Genomic DNA, 18,950 nt, shown 5'->3' with positions numbered 1-18,950 from the left:
CGACCTCGTCGGGGCCGAGCTTTGACGAATAATGCCTTAAAGCTTAAATCTATTACCGGTCGCCCAAAGCTCGGGGTCGCGACGAAAGGACCGCTGTAAATATTTCTATACATTAAACAAATATATATATATATATATAAATATAAATACTAATACATAAGATGACGAACCGACGAGAAAGAGAGAGAGGAAAGGAACGCGGGGAAACGGACCGTCGACCTCCCACCCTGAAGAGGACCCTCTTCAGCTTCTTCCTCTTCTTCATTTATCTCAAATCTGTACACGAGACGTGTTAACAAAATATATATCGTGTATATATCTGAGGGACTACACGAGAAGAGGACCTGTACATATATATAGACAGCGATATATATGTGTATATATATATGCACGTAATTGCGGATACTTCTTCTTCTTCTTCTTCGTTTACACAGTAGGGATGAGAGATCGCGATGAGGGGGAAGTGGGGAGCTTCCTTTCGGAATTCCGGAATTCCGGAATTTCCGAAGCGAAGACGGACACTCGAGGAGGACCTGTACATAAATCAGAAACGATTCGACGTCGGAAGTGACCCTGAAGAGCACTTCGAGGTGTCTTCTTGCCGGAAGTGGACCCTCTGGGGGTGCGAAACGGTCGTTTTTTTAGGCTCGGGACTGCAGGTGCGATCGGGGTATATCACGGACTCTTTAATGAATTCACCTTGATTTAAGGCGCGTAATTTGTAAATACGTCCGTATTAACAGCAGCTATAACTCCGGTAGTTTAAAACCCGGCGTGAAGCAGCCTGTGTAAACGTACTTAAGGAGAAGTCGGGGCAAAAGTTTCCCGCCGTGCCCCGTATACATATTAATTAATAAACAAGCGGCGAGACAACGGAATTCGGGAAGCGAGACTATACATACATATACATAAATATATATAAATAAAAGGGTATATATATACATATATATATATATATACACACACAAGATACATTCGAAACCTTTGTGATAATACAACTACATCTACTGCGAGGTTGCTCGGGTTTGCGAATGCGAGGAAAACTTAACGATTAATTAACGATAGAAGGGAAATGAGGGATACGGAGGGAAGAGGGAAAAGTATTAAGAGGAAGAGGAGAGACAAACATACGAGGGAAACTGTTATTACTGTAAATCTGTCACATAAATAGCGCGCGAGAGGCGAGGAAAGGAATAACTCGGCGAAGAAAATGGGGATGAAGGGGAGACAAAATGAAATAAAGCGGGAGAGAAGAACCTTCGGAATATATTCGCGTTCGCCGTTTAAGGCGAGGCGGGATGTCTTTCTGTATGGGGAATTTTTGGGGGTTTTTCCTTAGGGAGCTCCGGGGACTTCTGGGGATTTTTCGGGACTTTCGAGCCGGAGTTTTCGAGCGATGTACATTATTCTCGAGGCCGATGTACATAGGTGGAAGCTCGCCTGGCGGTTTTAGGACTTTTTCATTCCCGTTTTGTTTGCTCTTTTATTATTTCTTCTTTTTCCATTACACTTCCCGTTTCTTTTTTCAACGGCGAGAGCGATTCGGGGCTTGCCGAGTTCCCGAGAAGTCCGAATTCGAGTTTTCGTTTCGAGCCGGACCTTTAACCCTTTGGCTACTAAGAGCGCCTAAAGGCGCCCGACGTTTGGTCCAATATTGCCTGCCCGGTCAGACGAATTTCGCCCTTACGTCGAATAGCTCCGTGTTCAGAGGGTTAAGGCCGGCTTGGAGCTCTCGTGTGATACCTCTGTACATAATCGCGTGTTTCGGAAATATGGACCAAGGATCGTTGATAAGGAGTAGGTAATTCCGTGTGCGTGGGTGTGTGGGTCGTAGAGCGATAGACAATTGCGCAAGGAAGTGCGTGTGAGAGAGAGAGAGAAATAATTAACGAAGCGACATTCCTATTACCTCATCGGAAGGGGAGAGGACATCGAGCTAGGAATCCCCGAAATGAGAAATTCTCTCCCGGATTGACTTCCTTTCTTTTTCTTCATTAATCGGTCCTTTTCTGGGGAATTTTCCCAAAGACATTCCGCCCCGCCCGCGCGGTATTATTTTTCTGTAACCCTGTATCAAATACGAGTTGTAACGTTAATTAATAAATGATAACTGAGAGGGTGGGGGTATAAATAACAACCGTTCCCGTTCTCTCGATGGGTCGGCGAGAGAACTTCCGCATTATTATTAATTATTAATACGAAATCCTAACGGTAAATTATTATGTACTTGTCGCTGTTATTATATACATATGCATATATATATATATATACATAAATATATATAAATATATCATACGTATGATATACAATTAATTTAATAACAATAAAGAAAGCGCTGAAATGACGATGCCAAAGCCAGGTTCGATCCGTTTGTTCGAAAGGTGAGGATTTTCTCATTCCCGTTGATTTTATTTTCCTAAAAGTGACTCTACAAGTGACGACGAATCGTAATAATTTATAATCCATTTTTAAGTACCGTCCACAGGTAAATTAACTCTCGGTGACATTTTCAAATAGTAACCTTTTGATATTAATCGATTATTTATTCCTTAAGGTACAGTCTATATAAATTTTTATAAATGTACAATTTATAAAAAACATTACGTTAAAGGGTAAAATTAAAGACTTAAAAATAATCCATGTACATGTAACTTCAAAGTCAAATAACATTATTGGGAATTAGGTCTGAAAAAAAATTGTTTCTTATCGCAACGATTTATCGTCGCTTGTGGTCCCCTTTATGGATTTTACTTTGAAAGACTTGTCGGGGGGGGGGAGAGGGTGATTCTTCGTGACCTTTTTAAAATGGGGTCTCTCCTTTCGTCCTGACTAGAACACAGGGAAACCCCGAGAAAAAAAAAATATGGACATTCGATAAGGATTCCCAAAATTAAATGGCACTCAAAATTGAAGGTCACTCGTAATAAATCCCGACAACGACCCCCACGGCGTAGATGAAGTTGTTCTCGAAGACGTAGCTGGAATATGTGTCTCGTTGGGTGTCCCAAAGCCGTCCCAAGCCGATGTTTAAACTTTGTCCGGTTTTTTCAATTATCGAGATGGTCACGACGAACTTATACCTGTAAACGAAATCCTATCACGATCGGCTTCGGTATACAATCTTCATGTTTTATTTTCTTTTTAAGATCTCTGAGGCCGTTTTCCATCTCACCGGTCGTAGTTCTTCTTGTATACGCGTTCGCGAACCTCTGATGAGATTTCTCGACAGTACTTAAGACATTTTGCTGGGTGGTATCTCGTGTTTATTAAAGCGGTGTCCATTGTCTCTTTTAAAATGCCGTCGACCACTTCCCCGTTGAAACGGTGGTGTCCTTCCAGGCGATATGTGTTCTGGTAGAGGGGGACCTTGAAACGGAAATTTTTATTCATTTAGATATGCCATTATTTAGACAATGTATCTGGAAGTGAAAAGTTCTACCGACCTTAAAACCGTCTTTGACATTTCGGTAGTAGGTGCTACCACGATGTAGCTCCAGGGAAGAAACACTTCCTGTACCCAATTTTTGAGGAGTCTTCTCTATGGGCTTTCGATGGGCAGATGATTGTTTATCAGGAGCTGCGAAGAGAAAGTTTGATCATCGGATTCAGGTTAATTGCAATTAGACACAGGAGGTAACTTACAGAATGACATTGCAGCGACTTCGATGGCTCAAAAATGATATCAAAATGTTTAAAAATCTTCTAAGGGGGCTGCTTTGATGTACTATCTCAAAAAATTAATGGGCTCATGTTACCGAGAACGGATTTTCGGTACGAGTCCTTTTTAATTATGGAAGTATATAAATCTGAAAGACCTGAAAACTCGCGAAGACCGCCGACAATTGCAACTAAACTCTCGTTATTCAAATTTTATTTTCCTGGCAACATACGGGAGAACAGAGAAATTCGGGAAGGAATAAGCTAAACGGGATCGTTGTTATATGTACAAGTCTTTAATCGTTAAATAAAGTTATCGAAGTGTCTTGCGTAGTATCACAATTGCATGGGACTAAATTATATTTGTCGGTTGGTTTGGATTGGTGGTGGGTGGACTACGGGCCATCATGGAAGCGACCTGAAAATAAATAGGAACGGCTGAACATGTGATTTCTAAATTAAGTGCAATTAAACTCACGTTCTGTATAACTTGTCTTCTGAAAAAGTCCCCAGTAGCGGACGTAATGTTCTTGTCATTGCCCATTTTACACTTGACGTATCCATAAAGATTAGCTCCGTTCAAAGTGATGGCGATGCAAACTAAGAGCAGCCATTTGAATTTCAGTCCGAAGAGTGCAACGAAGAAGAATACCGACCAAAGCAGAGGACAAAGTATCAGGGCCAGCCAGAATATTCGAGCTTCCGAAGGGTGTATCCTGTTCTGTTGAATGCCCTGAAACAGAGGGCAAGTAACAGCCACAATTTAACAAAAAGATCGAAGCGACCTCGTCCCTTCGTGTCAATCTATTTACAGAGCTTACTAAAATCCTCATTAGCGTTAGATTTTAGTTATAAAATTTTAGCAAGGTCTCTCCAAAAGAACCAACCGAACCTTTTTTGACTCAAAGACCCAATGGCTCTTTCCCTCGTCATCCACGTAATTCCACCACCTGAGGCCAACCATCAGTCTTCCGGTAATATTCTTTACTGTCCAGAAGTCCATCGATAGCAAGAGAACGACAGCTACGAAGCTAGCGATGAAGCTCTTGGCGAACCACCCGCAAAACATGTAAGTAACTATCGCCGCTACTCTGAACAGCAAGTGGAATGCCGTGACAAACGGGTGCCTGAAATATCAGAATACTTCGTCACACCGCATTCAAAAAATAAACTGTACATTTCAGCGTCAACAAGAACATCGTTTCTACATACTTGAGCTTACTTCCCTCCCGTGTATCATCTTCCTCTTCGCCGAATGCAACCGTGTCATCGTCCATCAGCAACGGCACCTGCATAGGTTAGGAAACATTACATTAACATAATCGCATTGAATTTTATAACTCGCAGAGGACCCATGAAGGCACTTCGGAGGATCCTTAAAATTCTCAGCGTACTTTGTCGTTACACTCAGTCGTACAGTGTATATCCTAGTGAGTGTATTATGTCAAAACATTGAATTAACATTTCGTTACAAGACGATGTCAATCCCGAAGGAATGTGCAAGCATATCGAGGCATCTGGGACTGTGTAAAGGTGCAGGCCTAAGATATCATGAAGTTAATTTTTAAGTATTGAACTACTCAAAATTGCATCTGGGCTGTAACAAATTAGAAAAGATAATAAATTATGCCGAAACGTCACATGCACGCGCACCCTCCAGACGGCATCGAGATCGGCGCTTCTCAAAATGAATCTGCTGGCGCCGCCATAACTTAACTACGTGAAAGTAATTAGCAAAGCCTTACTGAACTGTGCAATCTCCTCGCTAAGTTAAATGGCGATGACGCCTGCACGTAATTAATGAAACGTGTCAACGGCTACGCGTGACAATTCTCGGGACACCTACCGAAGCGGACGCCATTTTTTATTTCGATAGATGGCGCGTCGGTAGCTGTCAAAATTCCGTAAAGGGCGTCTATTACGTAAAGCACTGAGTGAAAATGTGAAAAAATAATGAGGGACGGAAAATGGAAGTATAATTTCGTCTCTCTGTTGCAGAGTTTAAGCGGAGTTCAATTGCATTGGGTGCCGCACGCGGTATTTCCCATGGTATAAACTTCTTCATAACCACGATATAACCATCGTAAACACCCCGCTGATTGGTTATCTATCCTGACGCGTTGACGCGTCGCGCTGTGTGACGCTCAGTGGGACTACGATACATCGCAGATCTTACTTTACCGTGGCGAGTCTAGTAAGTAAAAGTTTTATGACAATGGTTAATATCGTTTGCTCCCACCATGGAAGTTTCCGAACTAGTATATATGTATTGATGTATGTAAATACGCACAATGTTTAGTTTGAAACCGGTTTACACAAGTTTCTCTCGGGCATAAATTATTAATGAGACCTCTAAAACTCCGTTTTTAACTATTCATTGAAAATATGTGCGTATCTCGCCAGGTCGAAGGATAATCTTTCGAAATCACTTGAAGCCCAGGAAAACAAGATGGTCCCTGGTTGCCCCCAGCTAAAACCCACTCCTTTGTTATTCCATTGCACGTTGTTCCTAAAATAACATCCCCAGTAATTTTTACGTCTCAAAATTACCTATTTCAAACCCACAGTAAATATATCCATCGCTGCGATTTTAAAAATACACGCATAACAAAATAGAGTCGTCACATGACGTTTCATTGTTTACCATCTATTATATCACTCGGCCCGTGATTGGTCGATTGTTATCTGCAGCCAGAATTGGCTAATCAGAAGGAAGGGACGCAGGATTGCTGCGAACGCGGGAAACGACAAGGCTAACGATCGGTTTGAATCGAAACCATGTTTATTAATCAAATAGAGTTAAGAATCACGATTTTCATTCCATGCCAGTCTAAATATCGATACATTCTTTCATTTGGCTGTTTAACAAGCGTCGAATGTTAAAACAAAACAACGCAATCTATAAAGACGCGATATCGCCCCAGCGCCGCCATTTTGAATCCGCGCGCGTCGTCGGGCGGCGGCCATCTTGGGTATCCATGACAACGGCGGAACGCGGAAGCGGGCGGAGTTGCCGTTCCGCGTTCCTTGGTCCTTTGTCCACTGCAGGAATATCAGCTGTTCATGGCGGCCGTGTCCAGTATGGAGTGATAGGTAGTTCGCTCGCGTTCGCGGCCCTCACGCAACTCCCCGAGCAGATTACGCGCCTTGATTACGCATAAGGGACCGTCGGGTCGTGCGACTTCGCTGTTTGATGCAAGGTTTGGCCCGTAACGTGGATGTGTTGACGCAGGGACTCAAATACGGCATATACGGACTCATGAACCTCGCAAATCAGCGCGCGGATGCCCCAAGTGATGTTTTCTTTGTTAACTTCAACCAGGATTGCACGTAAGTTGGCCCCTTGGTCGCTAACTTAACCTTTGCCCTTGCCGAGCGAGTGGACGCGTCGCTTCCCATCATTATTCTCGGGATTCTTTGAATTATTTCCGAATTATGGCGCACCCAGAGGCCCCTCAGGGGATACGCGTCGAGTTTATTCTTTCGCCTGTCAGATGACGACTCGTCGACGCGCTCGGGATTTCGCAACGAGAGTCCCCTTCTCCTTTTCTCTACATCGATTGCGCCAAGGCGTGCACTTGACTGTTCGGTCTATGATTCCCTGCTGCCGATTCCCCTCCTCTCTGTTGTTTTCATATTTTAGAATATTTCAAGATATTGCAGAATATTTCACAGGCCTCGTAGAAGTCATTCCATGCAGACCATCGAGGAAATCAGGAGAATCGAGAGCACTGTCGACTTACCCAGGAGGAGCTCCCCGTTATTCTTTTCCCTTTCTAATTAGAGTTTGCGAAATCCTGTAATTCTGCAACCTTGCTCCCCTTTGCTGCGACTGTATGATTAATATTAAGTGCATCTACTTGTTTTTTTTATCGTTCTGCGAGACGTGGTACTGGCGAGGTGAACTTGACCCTCGCGATTTAAGCTACATGGGTTATGAGAGAGCATTGGGCATTCGGAGCAGTCTTTGTACCTGCGTACATCATTAGTTTGTTTAATTATTCTTTTCTTCTTTGACCTGAAGGAGAACTTTTGCTTCCGTGTAAATTGTAACGTGTAAAGCTGGGGGAGTTTGATAGCTGATTTATCTGTCTGCGTCACTTGACTGTGTTGTTAATGATTTAATACCTTCCTTCTGAACCGTGTCGATGGAACAGTAAAGCATTTAATGGCTTCTGGTATTGGTTAGAGATTAATTCGTGCGCGATTAGCTTTAAAGGGGCCTAATCGCGTTTGCTTTGCTTTCAGATCCTTAGCTGTAGGATCAAAGGCTGGCTACAAGTTATTCTCCCTGCACTCCGTCGACCACTTAGAGAAAATCTATGAAAATGGTATCCAATTACAGTTATTAATTAATTTTTAATTAATTACAGCACGACCGTTCAACTCAGAGGCTTAATTCTTACTTCCGACTTTCAGATACCGACGATATTTGCATCGTCGAGCGGCTGTTCAGCAGCAGTCTCATGGCCATGGTTAATCTCTCGTCGCCCCGTAAGCTCAAAGTCTGTCATTTTAGAAAGGGCACGGAAATCTGTTATTACAGCTACTCTAATACGATTCTGGCTGTGAAGTTAAACAGAGCGGTGAGTCGGGACTCTTGAGAATGCGTTCCTTAGAGGTTAGTCTGTACTAATTTAATCTCAATTTCTAGAGACTGGTGGTTTGTCTGGAGGAATCCCTATACATTCACAATATACGTGATATGAGAGTCTTGCACACTATCCGAGACACCCCTCCAAATGTTGCCGGACTGTGCACTCTGTCTATTAACAGCGATAATTGTTATCTTGCCTATCCAGGCTCGAATACCATAGGAGAGGTGCAGATCTTCGATGCTATCAACCTCGTAAGTGAAACAATTTTGCAATTTCATTGCGAACCGATCGATTCGATTATAAAAATATCCTTTCCCCTCTTCAGCAAGCCAAGACGATGATCCCAGCTCACGATAGCCCTCTTGCTGCTCTCGCATTCAGTCCTAACGGCACCAAAGTGGCTACTGCTTCGGAGAAGGGCACCGTGATCAGAGTTTTCCATGTAAGTGGTTGCTAACCTCACTTTGAAGGAAATCTCTGTAGCGATGTTACACAATTAAAGTTCTTTTTTTGCTCTTCGTTCTCCAGGTTCACGATGGCGCAAAGCTCTTCGAGTTCCGGCGTGGCGTCAAGAGATGCGTTTCCATAAGTAGTTTGGCTTTCAGCATGGATTCCATGTTCCTTTGTTGTTCGAGCAACACCGAGACAGTGCACATCTTCAAGCTGGAAGAGTCCAAAGAGGCGTATGTATAGATATTTGAGGAATAATATGAAGAATAAGAGTATCCTAACCTCTCTTCATATTTTCAAAGACCTCGTCAGGCTCCGGAGGAAGCCCAAAGTTGGATGGGATACTTGACGAAGGCTGTCTCAGCCTCGGCAAATTACTTGCCATCCCAGGTGACCGATGTCTTCAATCAGGGCCGTGCCTTTGCAAGCGTGCACCTGCCTTTCCAAGGTGTGAAGAACGTCTGCGCCATCGCCCCGTAAGTTTAATCCTTATCAGTCGGCGAGGAAGAAGTTAAAACGAGTGAATGACGTCGGGATTTATTCCACTCAGGATTCAGAAAGTGTTGAGGCTGCTGGTGGCCAGTGCGGAGGGCTACTTATATATTTATGACTTGGATACAAACGAAGGAGGGGACTGTACTCTTCTCAAGCAACATAGGTACGTATTGGAATGCTATAAGTTACACGCGTAACGATAAATAAATAAATAATCAATAATGAATACTGATTTATCGTATGACAAAGGTATGAGAAATTCTAATTTATATTCCCCGATGTGCAGACTGGATGGCAAACAGGACGAGGTCGATTGTGCGACTGCATCAACTGCAACGGCGACAGCACCAGCTCCGAGCGAGAACCCGGCCTCGGCTACCGTGTTCACGCAAATAGTACAAAATACAGGTATTCTATTGTACAGACGTTACGCGAGTTACTTCCCTTGAAGGCAACTTGGGTGTGTAGTTTGGGCTCGTATCGCCGGACGGAAAAGAGAGATTTAAAAAGGCCTAAGAAGGTACAGTCTCGCGAGTTCTCATCGGCGTTACTGACGGGGCGATTTCGTCGAGCCGCGAGAGACGCCTCCTCAGTGTGACGATGATGATCTGACTGGAGCGATTCGCGTTTATTAAATCAATTCCACCGGAATCCTCGTTATCACGATTCCACTGTGTCAAAAATCTCTCGATACAAACCCTGTCATTTCCATGCACTCTTTTTTTAATCATTAAGGCGATTTGAAAGCGGCGTCTCGATTATATACACTTTTCTCAGGATGGAGCATACCTAATCGTCGCAAAGTTCGAAAGCGATATCTCAGATGCCACTTTCACATCCCCTTAAGGTTCGTACTCGTACCTCACTTTTGGCGTTAAAACGGGTATTCTGATCATTCCAAGCTACGGATAATATCATTTAACGCCAGGAGAGTGAATGTGTCGAGGATACTTTTAACAGGGTGTAATAAAATTCCTGACAGTCGCTCCCGTCAAGATCCGCCACGTATAGTAAAGTAGTCCCTCCTCTGCTTGTGACACGCTAACGGTAGGGTAGACCGGAAATTAGTAGCTCTTCCGACTTCCGTTTGACGACTTCTAAGGGAACGATTCGATTAAGGGGAGTTGCTTCTTTTTTTTTTTTTTCTTTGTCTTCCTTCTCTCCAGGTCGTTAGCTGAACCGCTTAGCTGACGTATTGGTGTTTCTCTCTCCGATGCATGGCGCCACATATCGCAGCATGTGCCGACGACGACCGTAGCGACGGTACCGGTGTACTTAACGTCGACGACGTTAACTTACTTAATGTCAAGGACATCGACGTACTCCACGTCAGCCTACGTCGATGTACTTAACGCCGAGGACGTTAATTACATCGACGTCGTTCGTCCGCCGGTTTTAGACTTAACTTCTACGCCCCGTTCGAACTGATTTCCTTAGAGTCGCGCCCACGGTATATCCCATTCCCGCTTTTAACCCCTTAAGAGACTGCTAATCTCACTGGGGATAAGGGGCCCTTTTACAGTTGACCTTACTTGATTGTATTCTTTTTCTTTTTATCATCTGCCGAAGCCTGCATAAATAGCTACGCGGGGGCGTTGCGCGGCCGCTCGCCAGACTCCATGTCAGGTACTGGTATGTCAATATGCCCCTTTTTCTCGCTGTCATTCGCTTTCTCACTTTCTCCATTCATCGCGGATCCTCTCGGCGAGAGCGTTCTCCTGCGTCTCCGCCTTGGGGGGTTTTCCCGAGAAATCTCGCGATGCTTCATCCCGCGGAATATTCCGGAGAAGTACGTAACGAGATTTCCCGGTGTTGTTTTTTTTATTATTATTTTTTCCTTTTGGGAAACGCGCCTCGATTACGTCCGCTCTCATTCATTTGGCTCGCCGCCTCGTCGCGCGTCCTTCCGGGATTGGATTGATCCCGAAGGAAGGAAGTTCGATCCCAGGACACGCGACGAGCGGAAAGGATACGTCCTCGTCCACACACCCACGCTCACCGTTCATGCTCTTGGCGCGTCCGCGCGCCCTCATGTGCTCCCAAACTTGAACCCCGGGCTAAGGGTGGCTAAGCACGTAACGACGAATCGTTGCGTACACGTTTAACTGGTTTACAAGCGGTTTAAACCCGATAGACTCTTAAGATGCCACTTTCATATCGCCTTAACCTCATAGCTCGAAGATCGCCGATTAGTCGTTACACGCGTAGCCACCTTTAAGTCCGGGCCCACGAGTCGCGTTAACCGAGGTTTAAGCCTGCCGTGAACCCCTTAAACTCCGGTTACCTCGAGTCGGGGAACCGGGCCATAGTCCTACTGGCTGGGCGCAGACTAAGAGAGGCCGACCCGGAAAAACAAAGAGAGATTGAATTGTAGAGTCGGAAAAGTATCACGAGATGATGGCGGCGACGGAGAGCCCGCCCAAGGACGGCTTCCGGCTGGACGACGACGCCGAATTCCCGCCCGTCACCCAGAGGACGGACTGAGGACCCAGGGGAGTGACGCATCGACCGATCGACCGACCACCCGTACCCCGAGACCCGGAGGATCGCCGTCGAGGGACCGAGGCGTGATGTCGCGTTCACGTGATCCAGTCACGTGACGGCCCCTGAAATATACAGGCTCAGTTTACACCGACCACTTGGTACCCCTAAAGGCGACCCACGATCGTTTACCCTGAGTGTTCGATTAATCCACGCCTTTAGTCCGTATATCAAGTAATCGGCGTAAAGGGTATATATTTCAGTGCGTGGGCCCGTCTCACGTGACCCCGCGCCCACGTGACCAAACCACGTGACGTCGCTCTCACGTGACCAAACCACGTGACGTCGCTCTCACGTGACCAAACCACGTGACGTCGCTCTCACGTGACCCAACCACGTGGTCGACCTGTCAACCGCCGGAGGTGCCAAGTCAGCTGCGCTCGGCTTAACAGGTGCTAACCGGCCTCGGGCCAAGGGCGATCCGCTGTCGGCCAGGTGCCCGAAGACCGACCCCGACCTCTCCGTGGACTATGACTACGTTATATTCTAGGTTAATCGTAACGAGAAGCGGGAGGAGCGATCCCTCCCGCCCTCGACGAGACTTCTGTCGGCTTTCCACGCCGGTTTCATGTATATTTCTCTCGGCGCTCCGCGTCGGGGCCGTCCCCCTCGCTTTCTCTTCTTATCAAGCCGAGCACGCCCTCTCTTATCACCGATCTTCCGGCTGGCAAACTTAAGAATAGGGATCGCCTTCGACGCGGAACACGCCGATCTACTTGGGGACTCGAGTCGCCGAAGTCTTAAACCCGGTGCTCGCTCAGGAAATCCTAGCAATGAAATTCAGGGTTTACGTGGAAACGGGTTTTGCGGTTTAGCTCGATGCTCGGTAAGGCTGCACACCCGAAGCGCGTATTGAATTATTTGAAGAAGCAGGAACGTACTAAGTACGTTTATACGCAAGCATTGATTGTTGAGCATTAAACGCATCTTTCCGTTTCCACGGTGAATCTCTAAATAACTTGTCGAGACTTCAAGAGCGAGCGCGATGCCGAAAGCAGTGAGAAAATTATATAATAAAGAAAAAAAAAAAAAGAAAGAAGGTTTATCAGAAGGCAAAGAGTGATAAGATAAAAAGAAGAGAGGAGAGAATGACGGAACCGTATGTCGTGCATGTGTAGATCTGTGACGATATATGTATATGCTTCGGCAGTTTTATACTAACACGCCTTGTTTGGTAAATAGTCTTAATTTTATATATATAAATATATATATATATATAAAAAAAAATAAGATGAATGAATGCTAACATCAACGATGTATGTACATACACGCGCGCATACGCAAAATCGCACCTAGGCGAGTGTAGAGAGAGTGTATGTGATAAGGAGAGAAAGATTGTGAGAGAGAGAGAGAAAGAGAGCAGGGAAGCAAGCGAGTTAGTGCGGCTTTCACGTCGATGTTACTGTACATTATTATTAATTTCTTATTAATAAACGTAATCATTATGTCGAGAACGTGTCACGGAGCCGCGGCGTTAATCCAAGATAGGTCGAGCTACGAATTCTACGGATTTATTGACAATAGAAAGACATTGAAATTCCCGGTGACAAATGCGAGGACTTTTAAAACGTGGTGGTCGGTGATGCCTGGTGTTTCTCTTTCTTCTCTTTTCTCTTTTTAACCTTCGCGCAAAACCCGGGATTAAGTCTTAGATTAGGAATTTATCGGCAAGATCGTCCGCTGTGGGTTCTTCTCCTTCTCTTTGAATTTATTCCCGATTTTCTCCTCTTTTCTTTTTTTTTTCTTCTTTTTCTTCCTTTTTCCGACAGCCATTTTACCGAGGCAAAGAGAGGGAGAGAGACAGACCAGACGATTGGGAAATTGTACCGCGTTCGATTTGAAAGACGATAATCCATGCGGTGAGAAAGAAAACAAAAAGAAAAATATGGAGAACCGTCCGGTTCTACCGGAGATGGGCGCAGCGTTGATAACGAGACGTTTGAGAATGTTCAAAGGCTTTTTACAGACATTTGAAGTCGTTTTAATGGTTTACGATGGCGATGTGTCGTTGCGATAAATCTAGGCTAACGTGATCTGTACAGGTCGGAGGTGTTCGTATGATTAATCGACTCTCAATCGCACGGATTACAAATAGCTACGATTCGTTGTCAGCTACCACGTGGGAGCTGTTCGCGTGACGATAAATCGTCGCGATAAATCGTCGCGATAAATCGTCGCGATAAATCGTCGCGATAAATCCGCGCAGACCGATCCTGTAGATTTAAATCTGCCCATCTCCGGCCGCGAGACCGACACGGCGCGTTACTTATACAATTTGTTTATTCAGTTATCCTTCATGAACCATTAAAAACCACGGCTGTGTAAAATATACACGGTAACAGACAGGCCCTTTCTTCGCGTTTCCTCTTTCTTATTTTTTTTCTTTCTTCCTTATCTCGCTTGTTTCCTGAACGCATTGCGAAACTTAAGGGGAACGATGATAATCTAACTATAAAGGTCGTCGTCGCCGTCGTCCTGGAAGGCCGGGTCGCCCTGCGTGGGATCCTGAGCACCACCTGTCCCGCTTTGAGGGAATCTGCAATTACAGGTGAAGAGAAATTAACGATTAAGGCGAAGCTCTCGACCTTAAATGCCCGATATAAATACGTAAGTCGGTAACGTAGGTACTCGGAAGGATTTCTTTTACCGACGTCGATGAAATCCCTCTACGCGATTCACCTAAACGTTATCCAGGTATTTATGGAAGACGGAAAATAGGACCCTCACCTGAAATTGGTGCCGAATCCGCGAGATTGCTGAAGGGTCTGCGCGAACATCTCGTACTTGCGGATGTCGTTGTCGGATACGGAACGCCGGGCGAATCTCATGGCTTCCTCGAAGTGGGCCCGCGTTATCTCCGGCACGGGATCGTCCTCCTCCATCATCTGGGGGAGAAAGAGAGGAGATCAAAAGGTATCGGCCAGGATTGGGGGGTGCCACTGTTCAGGGTGAGGGTCGACTCACGTCGGCCGAGGCGCTGGGGTTGGCCTGACGTTCCCTCTCTCTGCGGATCTCGGTCTCGATGCACTGTCTGATCGCCAGCTTGCAGGCGCGCTGGCAGATCTCGGTCAGATCGGCCCCGGAAAATCCGTGGGTCACCTTGGCGATGTAGGTTAGGTCGACGTCCTGGACGGGGGAAGAGATATAGAAAAAACGTTCGACGCATGAAGTAGTACGAGACATAACTCGGCGCTAGATAGGGAAACATCCTGAAGATCTTCGACCCCCAAAGTGGGGACGATTTGAATACATGGCGTTGTATCTCATACTACTTCCTGGTTAATCCCTCCTCTCGAAACTTCTAAGCGAAGTAAACGAAACATCCTAAACGTGTTAATCGTCACCTTGGCGACCGGGGACTTCCGCAGGTTCGCCCGGAAGATCGCCTCCCTGGACTTCTCGTCCGGCAGGGGAATATAGATCAGCTGGTCGAGTCTTCCGGGTCTCAGGATGGCAGGATCGATGATGTCGGGCCTGTTCGTCGCACCGATGATGAAGACGTTCTTCTTAGCGCCCATGCCATCCATTTCGGTCAGGATCTGATTGATTACGCGATCGGCGGCACCTCCGGCGTCGCCTACGGTCCCTCCTCGCGACTTCGCGATGGAGTCGAGCTCGTCGAAGAAGAGGACGCAGGGCGCCGCTGACCTTGCCTGGAGTAGGGAAGAATTGGACAGTTAATTTAAAAATGAATAAGTTTCAAGATGTAGAAATTTCACGTGCACGTGGAGGCTTCACAAAGTGAACATGGAGGATCCCGGTCGAATTATTTGCGATATAAGGGAACGTCTGTATTAAATATGTGGAATTAAGCGGGAACCTTGTCGAAGACGTCCCTGACGTTGGCCTCCGACTCGCCGAACCACATCGTCAGGAGTTCTGGACCCTTAACGGAGATGAAGTTGGCCTGGCACTCGTTGGCGATCGCCTTCGCCAGGAGTGTCTTACCGCAACCTGGAGGCCCGTAGAAGAGGACCCCTCGTGAGGGCTGCATGCCGAACTTCAGGAACTTGTCGGGATGCTCGACCGGGTACTGAAAGCGAAACGGAAATTGACACCACGTTGCTATTTCAGTAATCGTCACGTTTACGATTACCGTTGTGAGGGGTAAGTGAGGATTTAATAAATTCAGGAGTTTAATAAAACCGGCAGGTTTTTCCGTACCTGGACCAATTCCTGGAGCTCTAGTTTGACGTTCTGGAGACCGCCGATGTCGTCCCATGTAACTGTCGGAACCTCGACAATGGTCTCTCGGAGTGCACTAGGACTGCTCTTGCTCATCGCGTACTGCAACGAAGAGAATGCGTGAATGTACCCTGTTTATATTAAATATGAATAAAGAAAAATATGAATACAGATGAGTGTTACCTTGAAATTCTCCATCGTGACCGCCAGGGAAGCAAGGACCTCCGCGTCCACTTGGTCGTCCTCCAGGTCGATGAGGTCCATTTTTTCACGGATTTGTTGCAAAGCAGCCTCCGAACAAAGAGATGCCAAATCCGCACCTACGTGGCCGTGAGTTTCTGCGGCGATCTGCGAATAAAATCGTAAATTCGGTTTCTCACATCGAGTTAGCAATTAGTACATGTACACATGCTTCCTTACACCGGTTTAAAAATCCGTGTAAGGTAGGACATGTAAATCTACCAAATGTAGATCGGTAGCCCTAGGATACTGACTTCTTCCAGCTCGACGTCATCTGCGAGTCTCATGTTCTTGGTGTGAATGCGTAGAATCTCCAAGCGTCCCGTGGCATCCGGGATGCCAATGTCGATCTCCCTGTCGAAACGGCCGAAACGTCGAAGGGCTCCGTCGATGCTGTTGGGTCGATTTGTCGCGGCCATCACGATCACGTGGGCGCTCTGCTTCATGCCATCCATAAGTGTCAGCAGTTGCGACACAATACGGCGCTCCACCTCTCCGTGTGTCTGTAAAAAATGCCAAGTGTGACAAAGAGTTCCTACTTAAAATCGCTCGTTAGAATCTCGAAGTCACCTTTTCTCGCTTAGGAGCAATGGCATCCAGCTCATCGATGAATATTATTGCCGGGGAGTTCTTTTCAGCTTCCTCGAAGGCCTTTCGCAGATTGCTCTCAGACTCTCCAGCTAGTTTACTCATGATCTCGGGGCCTATTAGGTTAGAGACGATGACAGAGTTATTATGGATAGTTTGTTCTTTTATTTTTTTCTGTCTGGGTGCTACTCACCGTTGATCAGGAAAAAGAATGCTCCAGTCTCGTTGGCCACTGCACGGGCTATCAATGTTTTTCCTGTTCCTGGTGGACCGTATAGAAGAATCCCGCGAGGTGGCTTTACGCCGATGGCTTTGAACAGAGATGGATGTCTTAATGGCAGTTCCACCATCTCTTTGATCTGGGCTAGTTGCTTGCGAACTCCTCCGATGTCGTCATAGCCTACGGCGCTTAAAGATTCTTCTTCCTCCTGCAATCCCATATTTTATGTTGCGTACATTTAAATTACAACACTACAAAATTGGTTTTTCAACAAAAAGAATGACTTAGATCACTCTTATGGTTACGGATGTATTTAGCAGCTATCAAACCTCTCGTTTTATTGGATCACCCTCGCAGTGAATCACAGTATCTGGCGCCACGATGCAAAATGGACCAGGATCTGTCTCCACGACTTTAAATTCGACGGATCGCATGCCACCTCGGACTATGAAATTATCGTTTCTGTTGACAGGGCGGTACGCTTCCAAGAAGTACGGCTTCAAATACACTTCGAACAAATTTCTGCAGACAAAATTATTAATATTATTATTATTATTAATATTATACATTATGATTAAGGAATTTTAAGTGTCTCAAGATTGCACTTACCCAGTAAGCCCGTCAACTGTATCATCAATTGGCAGTACATGAATGCGTTTTCCATATTTAACGTCAGGGCAAGCTTGCACCGAGACGACGTCGCTGAGACGTACACGTAGATTACTTCTAACTACCCGATTCATTCTAATCTTTTCATTGGAGCAGGTGTCATCAGAGAGAACAATGCAGACAGTTTCCTTGCGGCGTTTCCCTTTGAGCAGTACAGTGTCTCCTCGGAACAACTGCAGCTCGTCCATTTTGGCTTGAGATAGCGTAACCACAGAGTTATCATCGTTGGTAGCTTCGTCGACCAGCAGTCTGTTTGGCCTGTCCTTCTTGCGCAAAATCGCAGTGGCTAAATCTTCCCCACTGAGAAAAAAAAAACAAAAACCATGATTCAGCTTTCTCCGAGTGAGGTTAGGTTCTTCGTCCAAATCATTCTGCACAAAGCAGTGCCGTTTCACACATCAAGCATGACTCATAGCATCTATTTTGTCAAACCAGTAACCATTTCAACGTTACTCTCCATGCTGTAATCGATTTCCAATACAAACTGATCGTTATCACCTGGAGTTAAATCTGATAACTGCGAAAATCAGAATCTCTCCGATCTTTTTTAGAAGCGTCCGGAAGCAATTATTGCAACATGGCCACAATTGCCCAACCATAGAAACAATGCATACTCCAGGAAAAGTAACGTCAAAAACGTGGCAGTGCCCCCGAAGTGTACTAATGGACTCGTACTTTTAACATTACTCTAGAAAAACATTCAACGAGAAAGTCTTTGTTCAGCAACTGCCTCGGGATGATAGGTGACGTTGCACATAAAATATAATGCAGTAAGCCAAGCATACATTGTGGCAATTTATCCCAATTTAACGTACACTTTGTGCAGTTAATGTAAACTGCGAGGCAACGACCATGGCGACTGTAATGTCACGGTAAAACCGGTAATTAAGGGGCGGAAGGAAATTAGCCCTACGCGAAGTGGCGAGCTCGAAGCCGATCGATCTCATTCAAATGCTCCCTTATTTTCAGAGAGAAATACGGAAAAAGGTACGAATAAAATGCCGCTAGGTGCCGACATGATGACAATGTGAAATCGAAGGGTAGCTGTCGCTTCCCGCTTCCTCGGCGGGTTTTTGCGTCCCAAAAGGACAAAGGGTCGCGGAAACTCCGGTCGGTCGAAGGATCTTTCTATTCGCTCGAGATTTTTTCATATTTACCTCATGGGATCGCTCATCGTTCAGTTAGTTTCTTCTAGAGATACACGCAACGATCGCAGGCCTTCCCAAGTGGTCGCAGAGTCACCGCGAGCACGGACAAGCACGGACTATCTGATGGGGACGCGGCGTGACTGCGCGTTTGATGCTTAC

General features: G+C 45.8%; 4 protein-coding genes across 9 annotated transcripts; 1 reads left to right on the top strand and 3 right to left on the bottom strand.

The window, feature by feature from the left end:
• Nucleotides 1-2,787: 2,787 nt before the first annotated feature.
• LOC105694916 (tctex1 domain-containing protein 1-A) lies at nt 2,788-3,693 on the bottom strand. Its single transcript, XM_012416058.2, has 4 exons — nt 3,643-3,693; nt 3,444-3,577; nt 3,173-3,366; nt 2,788-3,080 (listed from the first exon to the last, which is right to left on the bottom strand). Exons 1-4 carry the CDS (start codon nt 3,650-3,652, stop codon nt 2,915-2,917), a joined length of 504 nt encoding a protein of 167 aa, XP_012271481.1. The 5' UTR covers nt 3,653-3,693; the 3' UTR covers nt 2,788-2,914.
• Nucleotides 3,694-3,931: 238 nt separating this feature from the next.
• Nucleotides 3,932-5,819, bottom strand: LOC105694977 (uncharacterized Golgi apparatus membrane protein-like protein CG5021). Of its 4 annotated transcripts, none has more exons than XM_012416174.2 (5): nt 5,504-5,819; nt 4,870-4,946; nt 4,550-4,784; nt 4,136-4,390; nt 3,932-4,075 (listed from the first exon to the last, which is right to left on the bottom strand). In XM_012416174.2, exons 1-5 carry the CDS (start codon nt 5,516-5,518, stop codon nt 4,010-4,012), a joined length of 648 nt encoding a protein of 215 aa, XP_012271597.1. In that variant the 5' UTR covers nt 5,519-5,819; the 3' UTR covers nt 3,932-4,009. The 4 variants fall into 4 exon arrangements, with proteins under 4 accessions (XP_012271597.1, XP_012271598.1, XP_012271599.1 ...); XM_012416175.2 differs by having other exon boundaries at nt 4,136-4,378; nt 5,504-5,818; XM_012416176.2 differs by having other exon boundaries at nt 5,403-5,536.
• Nucleotides 5,820-6,850: 1,031 nt separating this feature from the next.
• Nucleotides 6,851-11,684, top strand: LOC105695084 (WD repeat domain phosphoinositide-interacting protein 2). Of its 2 annotated transcripts, none has more exons than XM_012416357.2 (11): nt 6,851-6,987; nt 7,906-7,988; nt 8,077-8,243; nt 8,312-8,506; nt 8,581-8,697; nt 8,784-8,938; nt 9,008-9,181; nt 9,256-9,363; nt 9,487-9,608; nt 10,770-10,826; nt 11,575-11,684. In XM_012416357.2, exons 1-11 carry the CDS (start codon nt 6,851-6,853, stop codon nt 11,682-11,684), a joined length of 1,425 nt encoding a protein of 474 aa, XP_012271780.1. The 2 variants fall into 2 exon arrangements, with proteins under 2 accessions (XP_012271780.1, XP_012271779.1); XM_012416356.2 differs by having other exon boundaries at nt 10,770-10,832.
• Nucleotides 11,685-13,236: 1,552 nt separating this feature from the next.
• LOC105695083 (transitional endoplasmic reticulum ATPase TER94) lies at nt 13,237-18,937 on the bottom strand. 2 transcript variants are annotated; one of them, XM_012416354.2, is made up of 13 exons: nt 18,801-18,937; nt 17,584-17,943; nt 17,304-17,496; nt 16,948-17,182; nt 16,737-16,870; nt 16,421-16,669; nt 16,110-16,274; nt 15,906-16,028; nt 15,562-15,774; nt 15,086-15,394; nt 14,706-14,867; nt 14,469-14,626; nt 13,237-14,277 (listed from the first exon to the last, which is right to left on the bottom strand). In XM_012416354.2, the coding sequence occupies exons 1-13, from the start codon at nt 18,815-18,817 to the stop codon at nt 14,187-14,189; spliced, it is 2,409 nt and encodes an 802-aa protein (XP_012271777.1). In that variant the 5' UTR covers nt 18,818-18,937; the 3' UTR covers nt 13,237-14,186. The 2 variants fall into 2 exon arrangements, with proteins under 2 accessions (XP_012271777.1, XP_023290249.1); XM_023434481.1 differs by having other exon boundaries at nt 14,469-14,623.
• Between the last annotated feature and the right edge of the window lie 13 nt (nt 18,938-18,950).

The sequence above is a fragment of the Orussus abietinus genome, unplaced genomic scaffold (genome assembly GCF_000612105.2).
Source record: "Orussus abietinus isolate OABI.00-Male unplaced genomic scaffold, Oabi_2.0 scaffold86, whole genome shotgun sequence".
NCBI classification, from domain to species: domain Eukaryota; kingdom Metazoa; phylum Arthropoda; class Insecta; order Hymenoptera; family Orussidae; genus Orussus; species Orussus abietinus.
Note: the sequence above shows the minus strand (reverse complement) of the source record. Positions and strands in the feature narration are given on the sequence as shown.